Source organism: Phlebotomus papatasi, chromosome 1 (genome assembly GCF_024763615.1).
Source record: "Phlebotomus papatasi isolate M1 chromosome 1, Ppap_2.1, whole genome shotgun sequence".
Taxonomy (NCBI): domain Eukaryota; kingdom Metazoa; phylum Arthropoda; class Insecta; order Diptera; family Psychodidae; genus Phlebotomus; species Phlebotomus papatasi.
The window spans coordinates 29,796,297-29,813,030 of record NC_077222.1 but is presented as its reverse complement, the minus strand read 5'-3'; the positions used below and the strand labels follow the sequence as shown (position 1 = coordinate 29,813,030).

Below are 16,734 nucleotides of genomic sequence, written 5' to 3'. Positions count from 1 at the left end.
AAGAAGCACATAAATATGATTTTCATTAACCGAGACGAACTTTCCAACATAACCTCACAATTGACATTTTGAATCCAAACGGCGTTCGAATTTGAGAGATTCAGATTTGAGAGACTCTACATAATAATTTCTTTTACATTCTCACACAATAATACGGGCTTCAGACCTAAGACTTAGCCGACTTAGCCGACTTAGCCATCTGACTTAACTCTTCTAATTCCTATTCAGGCACGATTTTTAGAAAATTGTTGTTTAGGATAGGATTAAAGGGGCAAATGATTCATTAGGATTAGACTTTGAAAAATCAACAAAATTGCGTGTTATTTAGATTTTTGAAACCTTCGGAAACTGGGCTAAACCTCCAGTCTTCAGACTTTCAACCGGTTTCAACCGGAATAATTGACACTCAAAGACTTGCTGCAAGTCAATCACTAAACAAATGACTCCAGAAATTTATGGAATTATTTTTCATCTTATCAGTCGCGGTGATTTCTGGTGGCTTGTAGTGTTTTAAATTTGGCAAGGAGGAGCAAAAGATCTGAAGGAAGCACACGCATATGTGATCATTTCCTACTCTGTGAAATTAAATCTCACGAGAATGAATCCATGAGAAACATCTCCATCAACTTCCTGGACAATGTGTCAAACTCAATAACTGAGTATAGTAAGATCATCCTCTGATAAGCCTTTCCCGGATGGTCCAAAAATATTTTGTGGTTGTACAAAATCAACAGAACATAAATTTTCGTATACAATTTGCCCGAGATTATTCCGTGCAGAACGAACAAAATTTCACAAGAATTATACTTTAATATTAGTAAAATTTAATAAATATAAAATAAATGAGGGCATTTACTTACTAAAAACATATAAAATATTCTCTAAATTTTACTTCGAGGGTACAAATCGACAGCTCTAGAGGTGTCGATAAATTAGTGGCGAGAACTATCGACACTAGCGACAAAAAATGCGGGTTATCATCTCGATCGCCCATAATCGACACTCGACACTAGCGATGGGACAATTAGAGAAAGTTGTCATGTCACCCCAGATTAGAATAAAATCCTTCATAATTCCATTTCATTCATTGAGTGTAAACATATGGGGTGGGGGGGGGGGCTAGTTTCGTAAAGGGAGGGGGGTTACAGAAACCCAAAATTTATTTGTGACCTGTTAAGCCAATGCAATGTAAATATTTTTTTTATACACTCTGAAAATCAAATATGTTAATCTTTAAAAAAAAATTGTTATTGTTCCAAACATCAAAAATTGTTTTAAAAAAAAATCTAAAAAATGAAACAGAAAAATGTAAAAAAAAACACTATACAGTTTATGACGGGGGTTTTCCGTCGTTTTCACCCCCGGAGACTGGTCACCAACACTAAGACGGCGACGGCCGCAATTTTGTTTTAGGGGAATCGCCAACAATGACGAAAACCCCTTAATAAAATGAAATGAAATGAAATGAGTGTAAACATGGTTTTGGATGGGAAAGGGAGAAGTGTGGGAGGAAATAAGGGGCATGTTAATAGTTCCATGATTACTTATCAAGAGTCCCAACGGACAGACGGACAACCAGTGCGAAGTCAAAACACTCAAAACTTTGGGTTTTCAAAATTCTATCAAAATTTGGCTATGATATTGATAATAATTTTTAGGTGATTTACCGAAGAACGGAAGTAAATTTCTCTTATTAAGTTCGACCTCTAGCTCGGTAACAATTTGGGAAAGCGGATAGGAATTAGATACTGCGCTTTCTTTAAGTTCAAAAACGTGGTCGTGGACAATGTATTAACGGTTTTTTAGATTCTTAACCCTTTAAGGACGATTGGGTCTCTGGTGACCGAAACGACCCAAAAATGAAATTTGCCTATGACCTTCTAAAGCTATGTCTTGCTCTAAAAAGTCAGAAAAAGTGATTTTTTTCATACCTGCAATTTTTGACCCTCTTGTCCTTAAAGGGTTAAAGAAGTCTCTAACAAGTTTTGTCACACGTATAAAAGATGTACAAAGCTTGATATTTCTACAGAATATTATCATTCGAGCTGGTATTAGGGAAGATTTAAAACATTTTATCTCTTTCGCAAATTAAAGTACTATTTCCACTATTTCCAAATAATTATAGTTCTAGGTATAGGGTAGGGTGGGGCACTTTAAAACACAGCTAATGTTTTTTCAATACTGATCTTCTAAGCGAATACAAAGCATATTCAAGCTAACGATGTTCCATTAGTTTCTTTTGAGTATGGGCTATCTAAAAATATACCTCACAGTTCATAGATAATTCCCCCAAAATATGTATTTCCGAAAGTAATGCATGTGTGAACTACCCCACCCTGCCCTACTGATGAAATTTAAGTTTTTAATGAGTAGGGGAAACCTAGGTAGGGGCTACCTTAGGACGACTTAAGCTTCGGACAATTCAATTTTTCTCTATGTTTCTTGTGGATTTCACCCATTTTCTGGAAATTTGAGGCATTGAACTAGCTATTAAAATATAACATTATAATGGGTCAAATTCATTTATAACACATTGAAAAACCTGATTTGTGCGAAGCATAAATCGTCCGAAAGTACCGCGCTGTTCCCTAAATGAACGTAGACTGGGTTTTTTAATTCAATTTTTAGTTCTACTATGTGACCTCAATATTACTCGCAAAACCTATTAACTTTATATAAAAAACTTACACGTTATTTCCTGTTTTCAATTTTGCATTCTGTTTAATAAAGTGTGCTCGTTAAAAGATTTTAAATAAACTTAAAAATCTTTTTATATTGTGGCTAAAATTTTGAAGATATCTCTTAGTTCAGAGACGAAGTTAGATTTTTTTCTGACTATTTACAGGAAAAAATAATTTCCTATAGGGGAAAGTTCGCTACCTACAGACGATTCAAGCTTCGGGCAATTCGATTTTTTCTCTATGTTCTTTACAGATTTAACCCATAGCTTTTTCTAAAAATTTGAAGCATTGGACTAGATATTAGAATATAATAATAATGGGCCAAATTCATTTTTAACATATTGAAAAAAGTGATTTGTGCGAAGCATAAATCGTCCGAAGGTAGCGCGCTTTCCCCTAAAATAGATTTTGTTTTTGGGACACCGGTATCCGGTTCGTCCTTAACTCTTTCGCGTCTTTAGGGTAATGTCATGACTCGGGGAAAAAAGTTTTTTTGGGTATTTACATTAATTGAAATCTATCTGTTCGTGCACGAAATCATAATAGAAGGATGTAAGATTCTTGGCTCATTTTCTCAAGACTCCAGTTAGATTTCAATTAATGTAAATAGCCAAAAAGAAACTTGTTTCCCCGGGTCATATATGACCCTAAAGACGCGAAAGAGTTAAAGGGTTAAAGGTTTAAATTGGATCCTTGGTGTCGACTTTTAAAATTGAGAAACAAATTTTCTCACTTCTAAGTTTTAACAAACCGAATTACAAACTTTTATTAGTACGATTTTTTATTTATTGTAAATTTGTTATTAATTTATTTTATGATTCTAGGGTTCGATATTCCTATTTAAATTTTAAATTGTGAAATTTGTTGTAATATCTGAGAAGTATAAAGAAACTTAACACTTTAAAAATTCAAATATTCATGAGGTAATAGAAAATAAGTTTTAAATGACTTATTAGGTGAGATTCTTAACAATCTCACCTACTATAATCCTAACAAAATTTCATGTCGTCCGATCGACCTCAAACTTGGCCAAAATGTGTTTCGCCACTTCCTGATCACGAATATATATGTGGCTATTTTACGTTCCCGGCCGGCCGGCTGGCCGGCCGGCCGGCCGGCCGCTCTTTGGAGCTTAATAGCTCCTAAACTAAAAAAGATATCGACTTGCGGTTTTCGGCAAAGGTTATATATCGGGTGAAAATTGCAACTTGGTGCATTGACCCCCCACCCCCCACCCCTCCTTCCGCCATTTTGAAGACCCCCCTTTTTTTGTTTTCTCAATAGCTCCGCCCCTATGGCATCGAGCGGGCTCAAATTTTAGTATGTTATAGCTGGGCCTTAGAGCTTTCCATCAGTACCAAACTTAAGGTCCCCCGACCCCCCTGACCCGAGCTATAAGGGTCCAAAAAAAATTTCTTAAAATGGCCATAACTCCGGTTCTAATTGTCAGAATTTAAAAAGTAAGGGCTTTTTGGAAAGCTCTCGTGAAATGCTACTTCCCCTTCTAACATCGCAAGTTCATAAAACCACCGCTAGGGGCGCTATTTTTAAAAAGAAAATTTTTAAATCTTAAAAGTTAAATAACTCAAAAATTCCATTGTGCATCGGGCTGAAATTTTAGTATGTTGTAGCCCTTGATTATACCTATCAAACAAAAAAAACCTTAAGTCGATCCATAACCCCTGACCCGAGCTATAAGGGGTCAAAGTTCGAACATTGACCGGCCTCTATCTCCGGTTCTAATTAACATAGCGACCTAAATTTTACCTTTTTGGTTTCGTCTCGATGAGCACTTTCAGATGGAAGTTCAAAAAGTCACCATAGGTGGCGCTGTGATAGCGTCAAAATTCATCGAAATTCAAAGTCACTTTTCTCAAAAACGGCATTGTGCAAGTTAATGAAATTTTAGTATGTTGTAGTCCAGTCTAGGACGTTTCCAAAATGGTGCGTATGCACGCTGTGGTTTCAATAGAACCGGAGATATGAGGGGTCAAAGTTCACGAAATTCAAAAAATCATATCTCCGGTTCTATGTGACCGATTTTGATGAATGAGGGCTTAAACGAAAGATCTCACCAAATGCTACAACTTTCTAGAATGTTTGAACTTCGTGGGACCAACACCAGGGGCGCCACAGTCGAAAAACCAATTTCAATATCACATAACCTCAATTATCTCGACTGTCGCTGAACCGATTTTGATGATTACTTCGACATAATTGTAGAGCACATTTGTCTCTACATTTCGTCCATACATCATTTTCCGCTCAGACTACGCTATCACTCCGATTTTGCCGTTTAAGTGTGAAAAAATTGATTTTTCCCATAATAACGCTTTGAAATCACTCAGATGCCAATTTGACTGCCTCTACTCCACAAAAAATTAAAATATGGTTTTAAATGGAAAGTCCCACAAAAGACAACAATTCTTTGATATAGTTGAAGTTCAACAAATGACTACTTGGGGCACTCTGGATGAAAAAACGAGTTAAGAAACAAAAAACCTCGCTTATCTTGGCTTCTGAGTAATCGATGAGATCATGTTCTATAGGAAAATTATAGAGTATATTCTGGTCTACATTCCACCCATATATCACTTTGTGCCAGTTCATCCAAATCCTTGATATTTTGGTTTAAATACAAAATTTGTATAATTTCACGAATTTGATTCAAGATAACTGAATGGCGACTCACAATTTCAGCTCTAAATCGAATTTGCATGCACTCCGAGTTAGCTCACGTTAAGAATCTCACCTACATAAGCCGGTTAGGATTATCTGTCCCTTTAAATAATGAGATTGATTAGATATTTATTAGAACGATTTTTTCGATTTATGTTGTAAAATATTACCAAACCCTATATGAAAATCTTTATTCCACCTGGTTTGTTTGAAGTTCAATAATCAGAAATCAGAGCCATGAAGATGTTAAAATGTTTGAAAATCACCATGTACTTTTTCTTACATATTCTTACTCTTGTATATTTACTTGTTATTTGACTTCGTCAATTTTAAATAAATGTTTGTGATTTAGAGAGTAAATATCAAAATTAAAGGAAGGAAGAAAATTCTCAAACATCCGATAGATAAATCCGTCCGTTACTTGTTACATCGGAAGTGATTTCCTTTATATCATATGGATAAGTGTATTGGCACAAATAAAGGAATAACACTATGATTTGTTCGATTTACTAAAGATAAGAAGAGTGAGGAAAGGGAAATTGTAATCACTCAACATTTAATTAAAGGGGCGAATTTTGAATATTGCTATCTAATATTTCAATATATGAGTGTGGTATTATGCAGTTTAATTGCATATATTCCAATAAAATTTATGACTAACGTGTATGGGGATGAGAGGATATGCTGGGTAAGAAAACAAGAAATTTGCTCAGAGAATCGAAATCGTTGAATAAAATCGGAATTGGCTGAATCAGCGAATGTTTTTTTTAAATAATTCAGGAAGTGAAATAAAAATTTTCCACGTGAAATTTATTCATTAGAAAGAGAAATAATTTAAATCCTCAGACATTTACAAATAGGTAAATCTTCAAATTGTACATAGTTAATCTCCAAGCTTGTCTTCAAGCAATTATTGGGTATCAAACAGCTCCTTCTGCATATAACACATCCAACTATTATAATTGATGTACTTTACAAACCAATTTTCACGAAATTCAAACTCATGCTTTGCAGGCTACAGGAAATTATAATGTGAAAGGGTGGTAAATTCTATATTTAGAATTTATACACTTATTTGTGTGTAAAGGTCATAGGTGGAAATATTCATTGCTTAATGTGGAATGCAATTACTCAATCAGTCACGGATTTTGTGAAGAAGTTTGAAAAAACCTTGTGAAAGTTTTCTCATTTCCAAAATTATTCAGACGAATAAAAACGATTTATCATTCCCCCAAAAGCATTTTAACCATTTAAATAAAGCACTTCCAATAATGCAATGTTAAGTGTTTTCCAGGGAAAAAAAGTTTCTCTTTATCCTTCTTACTTGGAAGCTATGGTATTCACTGAAATTGCTTTTACAGAAACAAAAAAATGCATTATTAGAATGCTTGTGACGAAGTTCTTTATTCAATTTCGATTTGATAAATAAGAAGGATAGGAAGTTGTATAAAAGGTACAAAATATTAAAAGTTTTTTCCTTTTGTACTGATTTTTTTTTGAAACTTGTGGTATATCTTAAACTAGTTTACGATTAAACAATTTCCATTCTCTTCTTTAAAAATGTTTCCTATAATTGCACGAAACATTAAGCATATATCTATTTTTTTGTTATTACTATTGAAAATGTGTAGTAAACTAAAAGAATTTATAATTTAAATTTTCGTAATTGGGAAATGAGACTTAAGGACTCTACACATTAGAAGTAATTTTTATCAAAAAAATCTTTTTTGACAGAATTTCGACGTTTCCACCTGCAGCACTGCATTCAATTTCCTTAAAAAAAGAAACAATTTTTGACGAAAATTGATCCCAATGTGTAGAGGCCATTATCCCAATCCTAGACAGGGTTGTAAAGGCCAAAATAGACTTAGGCTGATTCTCGAGAATATTTAGTTTGTGAAATTTGGAAGCAAAGGATTAGATGAAGGAAGTTTATGTAAAGGACTTCTAATCGATGATCTTAAGTCCTCAATGTATATAAGAGTTTGACATAAATCTTTGCTATCAAATTTCACAAGTAAAATTCTCTCGAGGATCAGCCTGAGTCTATTTGGGCCATAAGGGTCCAAATAGGCTAATGCCGAAAATAGACACAGGCTGATCCTCGAGAATACTCAGCTCGAAAAATTTGGCGGTTAAAGATCAGCCCAAACTATCATACACTGAGGATTTAGGATCAAGGATTAGCGTTAAATGTGCGCATTTTGATTGCTGAAATACTTCTTAAGTGAAATGTCAATGCATTTCTCATACAGACAGGAGTACTCTGACCTTCCCATTATTCCTATCTTAATGAATTTTAAGATTTTGCGACATTGCGTACCATTACTCTCCATGTCTTTTTATTGAATTGACATTTCAAAAAGTACCCAAAAATACCCAAAGTAAAGCTTTTTATTTTCAGCACTGGCCCTGATGTCACCTAATCCCTGTAATTTCACTAGACCTCACTAATTTAGAAGATCAGCCTGATCCTCCAAATTTTAAGCTGATCCCTGAGTGTATTAGCATTGATCCTCATTTTTCGAGCTGATCCCTAAGCCGATCCCTGTGTCTATTTTGGGCTTAAGGCTGATCCTCGTGAATATTTAGACTGTAAAATTTGACAGTAAAGATTTATTCCAAAATGTCATACACTGAGGACTTCGGGTCATCGATTAATTAGAAGACCTTTGCACAATTTTCCTCTATCCAATTATACAGGCTAAATAATCTCGATGATCAGTCTGTGTCTATCTGGACCCGCATAACCTATGGCTTGTACACACTAGAGAAACTTATGTCCATATTGAAGAGTTCTTCCTACAGAAGCGTAGGCAATTTGCTTGAATATGTATATAAATTTCCCTAGTGTGTAGAGGCCAGTACAGCCTTATCAAATACGTTTAATATGCAAACCATCTTTTATACAAATACAAATAGTCTGTATATATTTTTTAAATAAAATTTGCTAGGCAACGGGATATTGAATATTGTAAAAATTTCTTTGTTAAAACTACCAGAATAGTATTAAATAAGAATTTTCTAATTTCGTAAATGTGAAGTAAAAATAACCCAAAAAAATATTAATTAAATTACTGTTGCATAAAAGTGTACTTTTGGTTAAGGTTATGGCCCTATAAATAAGGATAAGCGTTATTTTCAGACTGGAGATCTAAAAACACAGGCAATTTTAATCCTCTTTGGCCCAATTGTGGCTTGGATACATCAGTAATCTGAAATGGAGAACTGATCATCTAGTTATATGTCTAAATCTTACTTAGATGGAAGCCCGCCTAACTAATCTTTCTTTATTCTTTCTTCACCCATTATTATTTATTTTATTATTATTTATTATACAGTTCATGCCCCTGTCGGAGTACAACAATTTGGGACTATATAATTCGGAATTCGGACTACCCAATTCGGAAATATATAATAAATTGCTAAATATTTAAGTTGGCTTCTAAAAGCTTCTCAAAAATTTGAGGAATGATTGGACTAAATAAAGCACTATTCGTCCTTAAAGGCCTCTACACACTAGAGAAATTTATGTCTATATTGAAGCTAATTCCCTACTTTTGTGTAGGAAAAACTCTTAAATATGGTCATAAATTTCTCTAGTGTGTAGAGGCCATAACTCAGAATATAAAATCCTTAATTTTGACACTGAATATTTTAATTTAAATTCTTATTCCTTCTGCACACTCATATTAGATCAGGAAAATCTCATAATATTTAAATTCACAGCCAGACGTTTTGTATATGTCTATTCAACTCTTTTGATACCATTTTCAATTGATCTAAATTAAATTTTTAAAAGATATAATTTGATAAAGAATTTTCCTGATTTAAAATGTATCAAAGCCAGTAGCCAGTAGTGATTCAGCTCCTGTCATATTTAAGTCGAGTACAATTTGTTGAAGAGAACCTAAGGAACCCAAGCAGGATTTTATTAGAACAAATCTTAGCTCTATCACTTCAGTCTCCTTATGATTTTAGGATTTTCTTATTAAACTCTTGGATGTTTTTCAAGTTCACAAAAAGAGTTTCTATTATGACATGTGTCCTTTGCATACCTATATATGTGGAGCCCAGAATGAAAAGCTTAAAATATAGAATATGTTCATTTTTTATTCTGGGCTGCACATATAAACATTTTTAGAGAGCTGAGGTCTTTATGGCTCATAGGTGTCAAGCACTGGTAAAAATAAAAGGGGGTCAAATTGATCCTTTTCAGAAAAAATTGATCGCTCAGAATAAGAAACGAATAACTCGCAGTAGGAAAATTTAACAGGACAGTGATTTGAATTTAGCGATTTAAAATCTCTATAATATTGAAAATAATTATCTTTCAAGTATGATATTCACAGGGAAGGTAAAGGGAATAAAGAAGTATCCAAAAAGCGAATAAAACGATTTTTGTAAAAAATCAAGTTGTTCGACTTATATTCTGAGTCGTCGAAATGGATCATATTTGATCCTTTGAAAGAATCAGTTGTATTTCCTTAAATTTTGTATGCACATTTATCACGATATATTATGTTTTATTGTAAAATTATTATTCATATCATATTTCTTTCATCTGAGCGAACACCAATGATGACTTTTTCGTTGTTTTTATTTGTTTATTCCGGAGTTAAGTAAGTGTCAAAATAAGGAAACTTTCAAAAGATCCTCGATGATCCTTTATTTTTACCAGTGAGTAGGGGAAAGTACTTTCCATTCTAACGTACATGCCTTCGAATAATTTGAATTTCTTTTACTTTTCCTAAGAGATTTCGACGTGATTTCCACATAATTACCAGTAATTGATAATAAGCTAACTAATATTTAATAGAAATGTTTAAGTCTCTTAGGAAAACTTAAAGAAAATTTACATAATTCGAAAGCATGAACATTCGAAGGGAGAGTACTTTTGTTATTCAGAATAAATTTCTGAAAAGGTTCTGGATATCAATATATTATATTAAAACCTTTTAAAATATTTTTTTAAGCTTAGGTCGTACAACTTTAGGCGGAATTTCATTGAAATAAGATATGCAGTTATCAGAAATATAAAACAACACTGGTAAAAATAAAAGAATCAAATTGACCCTTTTGCAAAGGATGGATCAAGTTAACATGTTCTATTACGATAAATGTGCATTCAGAGTTCGAAATTTGATCCATCCTTTGCAAAAGGATCACATTTGGATCGAATTTGATCCTTTTATTTTTACCAGTGAACAATACGGTGATCATTTTCATTATCATCGATAAATCTTTCATCTTATTTAGGATTAACTATTATTTATTAATTATTTTTTGATAAAGTTTTAGGGCAGAGGAATTATTTAATGCCACCCCAAATAAGTTTTTTTTTAAAATTATTTCAATATTTTAAAAGGACATCATAAAATGCTAATGAATGACTTTGATTTTTTATTGCTCAAGTGCCGAAGTATTTAAAAGTTATCTAATTGTATTGAAGGTGGCATAAAATAGGGGATGATATTAAATGGTTTCTATACCCTAGGGGAAAGTAATGGCAAAGGAGGAATGGGCATAGGGGGTAGGGCTTATGAATTATCAACCACCCACATAAGCTTCCGAACCAAATGATATTTTTTTACAAATACTAGCCCTGATGAATCCTCAATGATCTCTAAAAGAGATATTTCTTTTGTAAAATTAGTATAGCTATGAAAAATTGTGTGAGATACATATTGATGCGCATCGAAATTATAGTTTTGGGCCTATTTTTGATTTTATTTCTTAAATTTAGTATATAAGTGTTAAGAAATATGAGGTTTATAATATAATCTATCTATTTATCTAATTCAGTTATTACGACACTTGGGTCGTACGAAGCATGGGAACTTTCCCCTATTAGGTCTTACATATAACTATTTGCTAAAATATGGCCAAGTGACATAAAACTTCTAATACAGAAGATAGAGGTATAGTTGAGAAAAATTTTCAATGAGATTAAAGATAATTATTAAAATTATTTTAAATTCGTTGAATGGTTGAAATTTTTTCATTTATAAGTCTCATGAATATCTGTCAGACAAAACAAATATTTTCAAATATTAAAAGATTTTGCTTTATATTTCGGATTTCTTATTTTCGATTTTAAGGAAAATTTCAGTGATCGAACCTGATCCCCATTTTAATTATAAATTAAAATGCAATTCAATTTATTTATAAAGGAAACATAATTTGATTTAATGTAGCAGATTTATAAAATATTCAAGAATGATATCGTTAGTTTCCAAAGGATTGACAATTCTTTTTGGTTTTGATTTCGATAATTCTTAAATCATACCAATATACCTACAAAAATGGCATAGTCTGGCCTAGTACAATATCTGGCGAAAGATTGGTCCAACTTCTATACTTTTATTACACTCAGAAAAATAATCGAGTAAAACTTGCTCGAATCGATGTTAAATTAACTCTTTTTCGTTGTCATTTTTGATTGACTAAATTTTAGAGTTGATTTTGCTTCTATTTAGGTGTAAAATTCGGAAGAGTTGTTTTAACTTTTTTTTCCTAAAATTTACATGACAAAAGAGTGTAAATAACTCTTTTTAAGATTGATAATAACTCGTTTCAAGAGTTGAAAAATTCTTTTTTAGAGTTAAAATAACTCTTTCAAATCCCAAAATGAATAGGTTTTGCAATCTTTTTGTTTTGTTTTTTTTTTTTTAATTTTCTTTATTAATGTTTTCTTGACGTCAAGTTTCCCTATTATGTTAAGAGCGAAATATCACGTATGATGTACGCACATGTCTTCATGAAACACTGTTAGGCATATTTATAATTGATGTTTCATATGAACTTTATCACACATCTTGACTGAAGTATATTCTTAAAACGAAAACACTTAAGCATATACTTCAGTCGAGATGAAATTTTACATCGAAAAAGAGTAATAATTACATCAATATCCCGACGAATTAATTCAACACGCACAAAGAGTTGTTTCAACTCTATTTACTAAAATTTACAACGAAAAAGAGTAACAATTACATCGATATTCGTAGAGTTAATTCAACTCTTAAATTACAAGTTTTTTTTATAAAACTTGTAATTTAAATCGAAGGATTAACTAGAACTAGAACGTAATAAGAAATTCCCGACTAATGAAAGCTTTCGTGCTAATAGTAATATTTTCGGTTGATAAAATGTTTACCCTGTATTCATCTGATGCTATTTAGTTATATATAATATTTAGATATTTATTGGGAGTGGTATAGTCATTCATAGTATGGAGTTAGTCATTCAATCTTTTTTTTTCCATGCGAGTGCTAAGAATAGTAATATATGTTTGGAATATTACACAAAAAGGTTACCTCACAGCTAAAGAGTCTACAACAAAGCATTACGTACTATTTTGGATAATTTAACTTTGTATTTTTTTCACAATTACATTCATACAATTTTGAGGATATATTGAATGCGCATGTGGCAGAAAATTGTTATTTCGATAATTCAGCGCGAGCTTTCTTAACAGCAAACGCAGTCTTTGCCAATGGGCTTAGCACCTTCGTCATGGATTCACTCCATAAATCAGTGGAAGATCACCAATTCACAACAATGGACGCATGTTTTACGGCTTTCGATAAGGACGGGTGAGTTTTTATCCTTTTTTCCTGCAGAATAATATCATGCATTATTTTGATTTTTGTAGAATGTGCTTTGAAAAAATTAAAAATTGTTAGATTTCCTTCGATTTTCTTTTTAGTGTTAATATTATACCTTGAGCCTTTCGTGCCATTTTATGTGCGTGTAAAGAAATAATTATCTAAAGTTTTTTTTTTAGTGAGAAAAAGTTATATGAGTTCTTTGAGTAGGGTGTTAAAGTTGTCTCGTTTAATAAGTGTACAGAAAAACTTGGACATAATCACTTGAAAGTGCTGACTTTGTCTTCTTCGTAAAATATTTTCACATAAACTATAATTTTTTATAGTTATCGATTTATTTACGTGCTATGTGTAGATGCATATGTAGAAAATTTCGCAAAATCAGCACATAAATTTCATTATCGAAATAATAAAAGTTCAAGTTTCATATTACATTTGTTTTTTGGAATATATCTCCTTAAATATCTTAAAAAATGTATATGTCTTTTCAACATTCAGGTTTTATTGTTTTATTTTAAGTTTGTCTAAAATTTTACCTATTAAATTTGATCAATTTGCTTATGTAAGCAAGGTTACGCGTAATTTTTTTGAATTAGACACGAGAGTTTTTCTTTTGTTCTACATCATTGCACATTCAAATTTGCCAAGTCCATAATTGTCTAATTTTATTATCCATTGTCAAACGTATTTTGTATCTATATTAAAATTTACATAAATACTTTTGTTTTTAAATATTCCAGAGACGATAGACTCTCCTTATCAGAGTTCACTTTAATATGCCGAGCCCTCTTCCGAAATGATAAGGGTCACATTTATGTTGTCCCTCCGGATTGGTTAGAGCATATGTTTGCAGTGTTTGACAAGAATGGTGATGGTTTCATAGACAGGGATGAATTTCAATTTTGCTGGAACAACTGGATAAAAACTGTGAGTTTACTTTTGAACGCATTACTTCAGTAAGTTAAAAAAATTATAAGATCTTCACCCAGCTTCGTACTTCAATGTTATTTCTTATAATTTCGTTTATAGTAACACTAAATAATGAAGGGGAAGGCTTTCAGGCTTCGTATAGACTTTGGCTTCGAACACTTTATATTTTCCTCATAGTCCTTTAATGAACCGATCTATATTGCCATAAGATCAGATTCAATAAAAAGATTTTTTTTTTGAAAAAAAAAATAAATAAAATGTTCGAAACCAGAAGCCAGAGTGTATGCAAAACCTGAAAGCCCTGAAAGTCTTCCCTTATGAGGTTTCAAGTAATGTGGTAAACCCTTCTATTGCAACTTTTTGACATTTTTATTAATAAAAAAAGTTATTTAAAACTCTATCATTGAAATATTGATAATAATATTGAAAAATAGTATATATATTAAATTTTTAATTAAAAGAAATTTTATTTTGTGCCTATTTATTATATTATCATTATCAGAGTTATGTACAGAGTATTCTATGCAAAAACGTCACTCTTTTACTAATCATTATAAGAAAAACTTGGAAACGTCATTAATGCAGCAAACAAGGGTTTGGAAAATTTTCAGTCAAGCTCTTAGACATAAAATTGGATTCAGAACGTGCACAAAAATTCTCTAATTCTGTAATATAAATCAAAAATCCTTAAAGAGCCACTCAATCCTTGAAGTGCGATATTTTGTACAGAAGGGGGAGACTGGGGCAAAAAGTCACAAAACGGATATTTCAATTTTTTAGCTACCAGAACACCCCAGAAATTTCAAATTAATTCAGTTTTATAAGAAATTTACCGCTCTACAACTTTGTCAAAGTTATTTTTTCTATTTTGTAAGGAAATGCATTTATCGAACCGTTTTCTAAAAGAAAGTTTTGTATCCATTCTCAAAAATGCTGGGGCAAACAATACCAGGCAAGGGGTAAAAATATTTTATTTCGATTCGCTTTGTTACGGGCTCCCGCACATTTAAAAAATACATATATGACATATGTTTATAAGAGATTTATTCCTCTACATCTTTGTATAACAGCGTTTCTTCTATCTGAACGAGAAAAGCGCTTTTAAAATTATTTTCCAAGGGCATTTTTGTCATGAAAATTTCTATTCAACCATTCTGAAAAGGGCGAAAACTGCGAATTAGCCAAGATGAATTTGATGAAATCTGCCAAAAAGTTCCCGAGTAAATGTCATTTATGTGCAGAATAAAAAGAAAACAAAAAAATGGAAAGAAGTGTTTTATATTCTTTTTAAACTAAAGGTAAAACTCGACAGAATTTTTACCCTCCAGTCCAGAGTAGGGTAAATGTCCTAATTCAAAACCATTTCAAGACGCTTTAACTTTGACAGAAGATTCAACACATTAAGTTCATATTTTTTCTGAAGAGAATTACATAAATTTGCTCGTTGACTCTTCTAGCATGTTACTGTTTAGTGAAAATTCTTTAGATATAATTTGAAAATTTCTTAAATACAAGAAAAATACGCGAGTGTAAAATGCTTCTATTGGAAACAAAATAATCCAAATGGAGACAAGGGAAAGTTTCTAATTGGAGACAAACAGTGTAAGTGAAACCGCGACGAAAGGTTGCCAAAACCTTGTTGAGTTGCTCCTGAGTGCAAGATTTGTTCTTATTACTAGTCTTTTCTCCTTTCTCATCTAAAACATAAGAAAATCTCTCCAAAAAATCATATTTCCGGGGTTTCCTATTGAAGCAATTGCAGACACTTCATAAAAACCCTTTTTGTTCACGAAATAGGTAAATATTTCATTTGAATAATTGAATTTCATAGAGATTAGCACTTAATTTAACTAAAATTAGTCAGAAATATGACATAAATGTTTAAACAAAACGAATAAACAACAGTCACTTTATTGTATTTTTCATTGGAAAACATGGTCGATCAATGAAAAATTCGATGGTGAAAAAGTACCCTTTTAATTTTTGTGAGAAATTAACAAATTAAAAGTTGTGAATATGAATGGATTTTCGCTTTATCTGGAGCAAAATTAACTAAATAATGAAACTGTGGTATAGAAAATATATAAATATAATAATTTAGTACTGTGGTATTTATCGTGAAAACAATGACGTTTCCAATTGGAGTATCGAAAAGTTTCCATTTGGAGCAGGTTTTGAATTAGCTTAAGTTACCTAAGCACCAAAAATGATCACAATAAAAAATTAATTCTCGGATCTATGAATAGCTTTATATCGTGAGTTTGAGCATTCCGCAACGCAAGAACGCTTTGTCATCTCTTATGGCTAATTATTCTATATTTTATTTTGAATAAAACAATATTGAGATCTTACAACACGATTGTGTCACATAAGATCATTAAGAAAATTTTGATATTTGATTGTAGAAATTTAATAAAACGAAAAAAATGTGAAATTGTTTGTAAATGTTTATGAATTCCTACTATAAATGTTCGTAAATCGTCTAATCTACTAAAATTTTCGTAAAAGTCTGTATTTGGTGTGATTCCTTCTAATCATACCTATTTTTTCAAGTGATCAAGATTTACAAATGATCATGTTACGAACAATATTTGTGAAAAAGTACAAACTTTTATGAAGTTTTTAAAGGGAGTATGATTCACGAACATTTCGTATTTTCCCAGTAAGGATTGATAAACATTTATGAACAATTTTACGAAATATTTTTTATCTGTGTGTTATAATAGCATTTACCCCATTTACATCGTTATAGTTTTCTACGTCTGTAGTTTTTAAATTTTCTAGAGGTTATGCCCAGCGCACAATAACTTTTGTTTTGTAAACATGTTTTTAAC

At 31.8% G+C, this 16,734-nt stretch overlaps 1 protein-coding gene across 1 annotated transcript in view; it reads left to right on the top strand.

Moving 5' to 3' along the window:
* LOC129799627 (uncharacterized) overlaps positions 1–16,734 on the top strand; it is a 33,786-nt gene that overhangs the window by 1,693 nt on the left and 15,359 nt on the right. The window contains exons 2-3 of the mRNA XM_055843693.1: positions 12,841–12,958; positions 13,711–13,897. Coding sequence (XP_055699668.1) covers positions 12,841–12,958; positions 13,711–13,897 — 305 coding nt within the window. The remainder of the gene's footprint in view (positions 1–12,840; positions 12,959–13,710; positions 13,898–16,734) is intronic.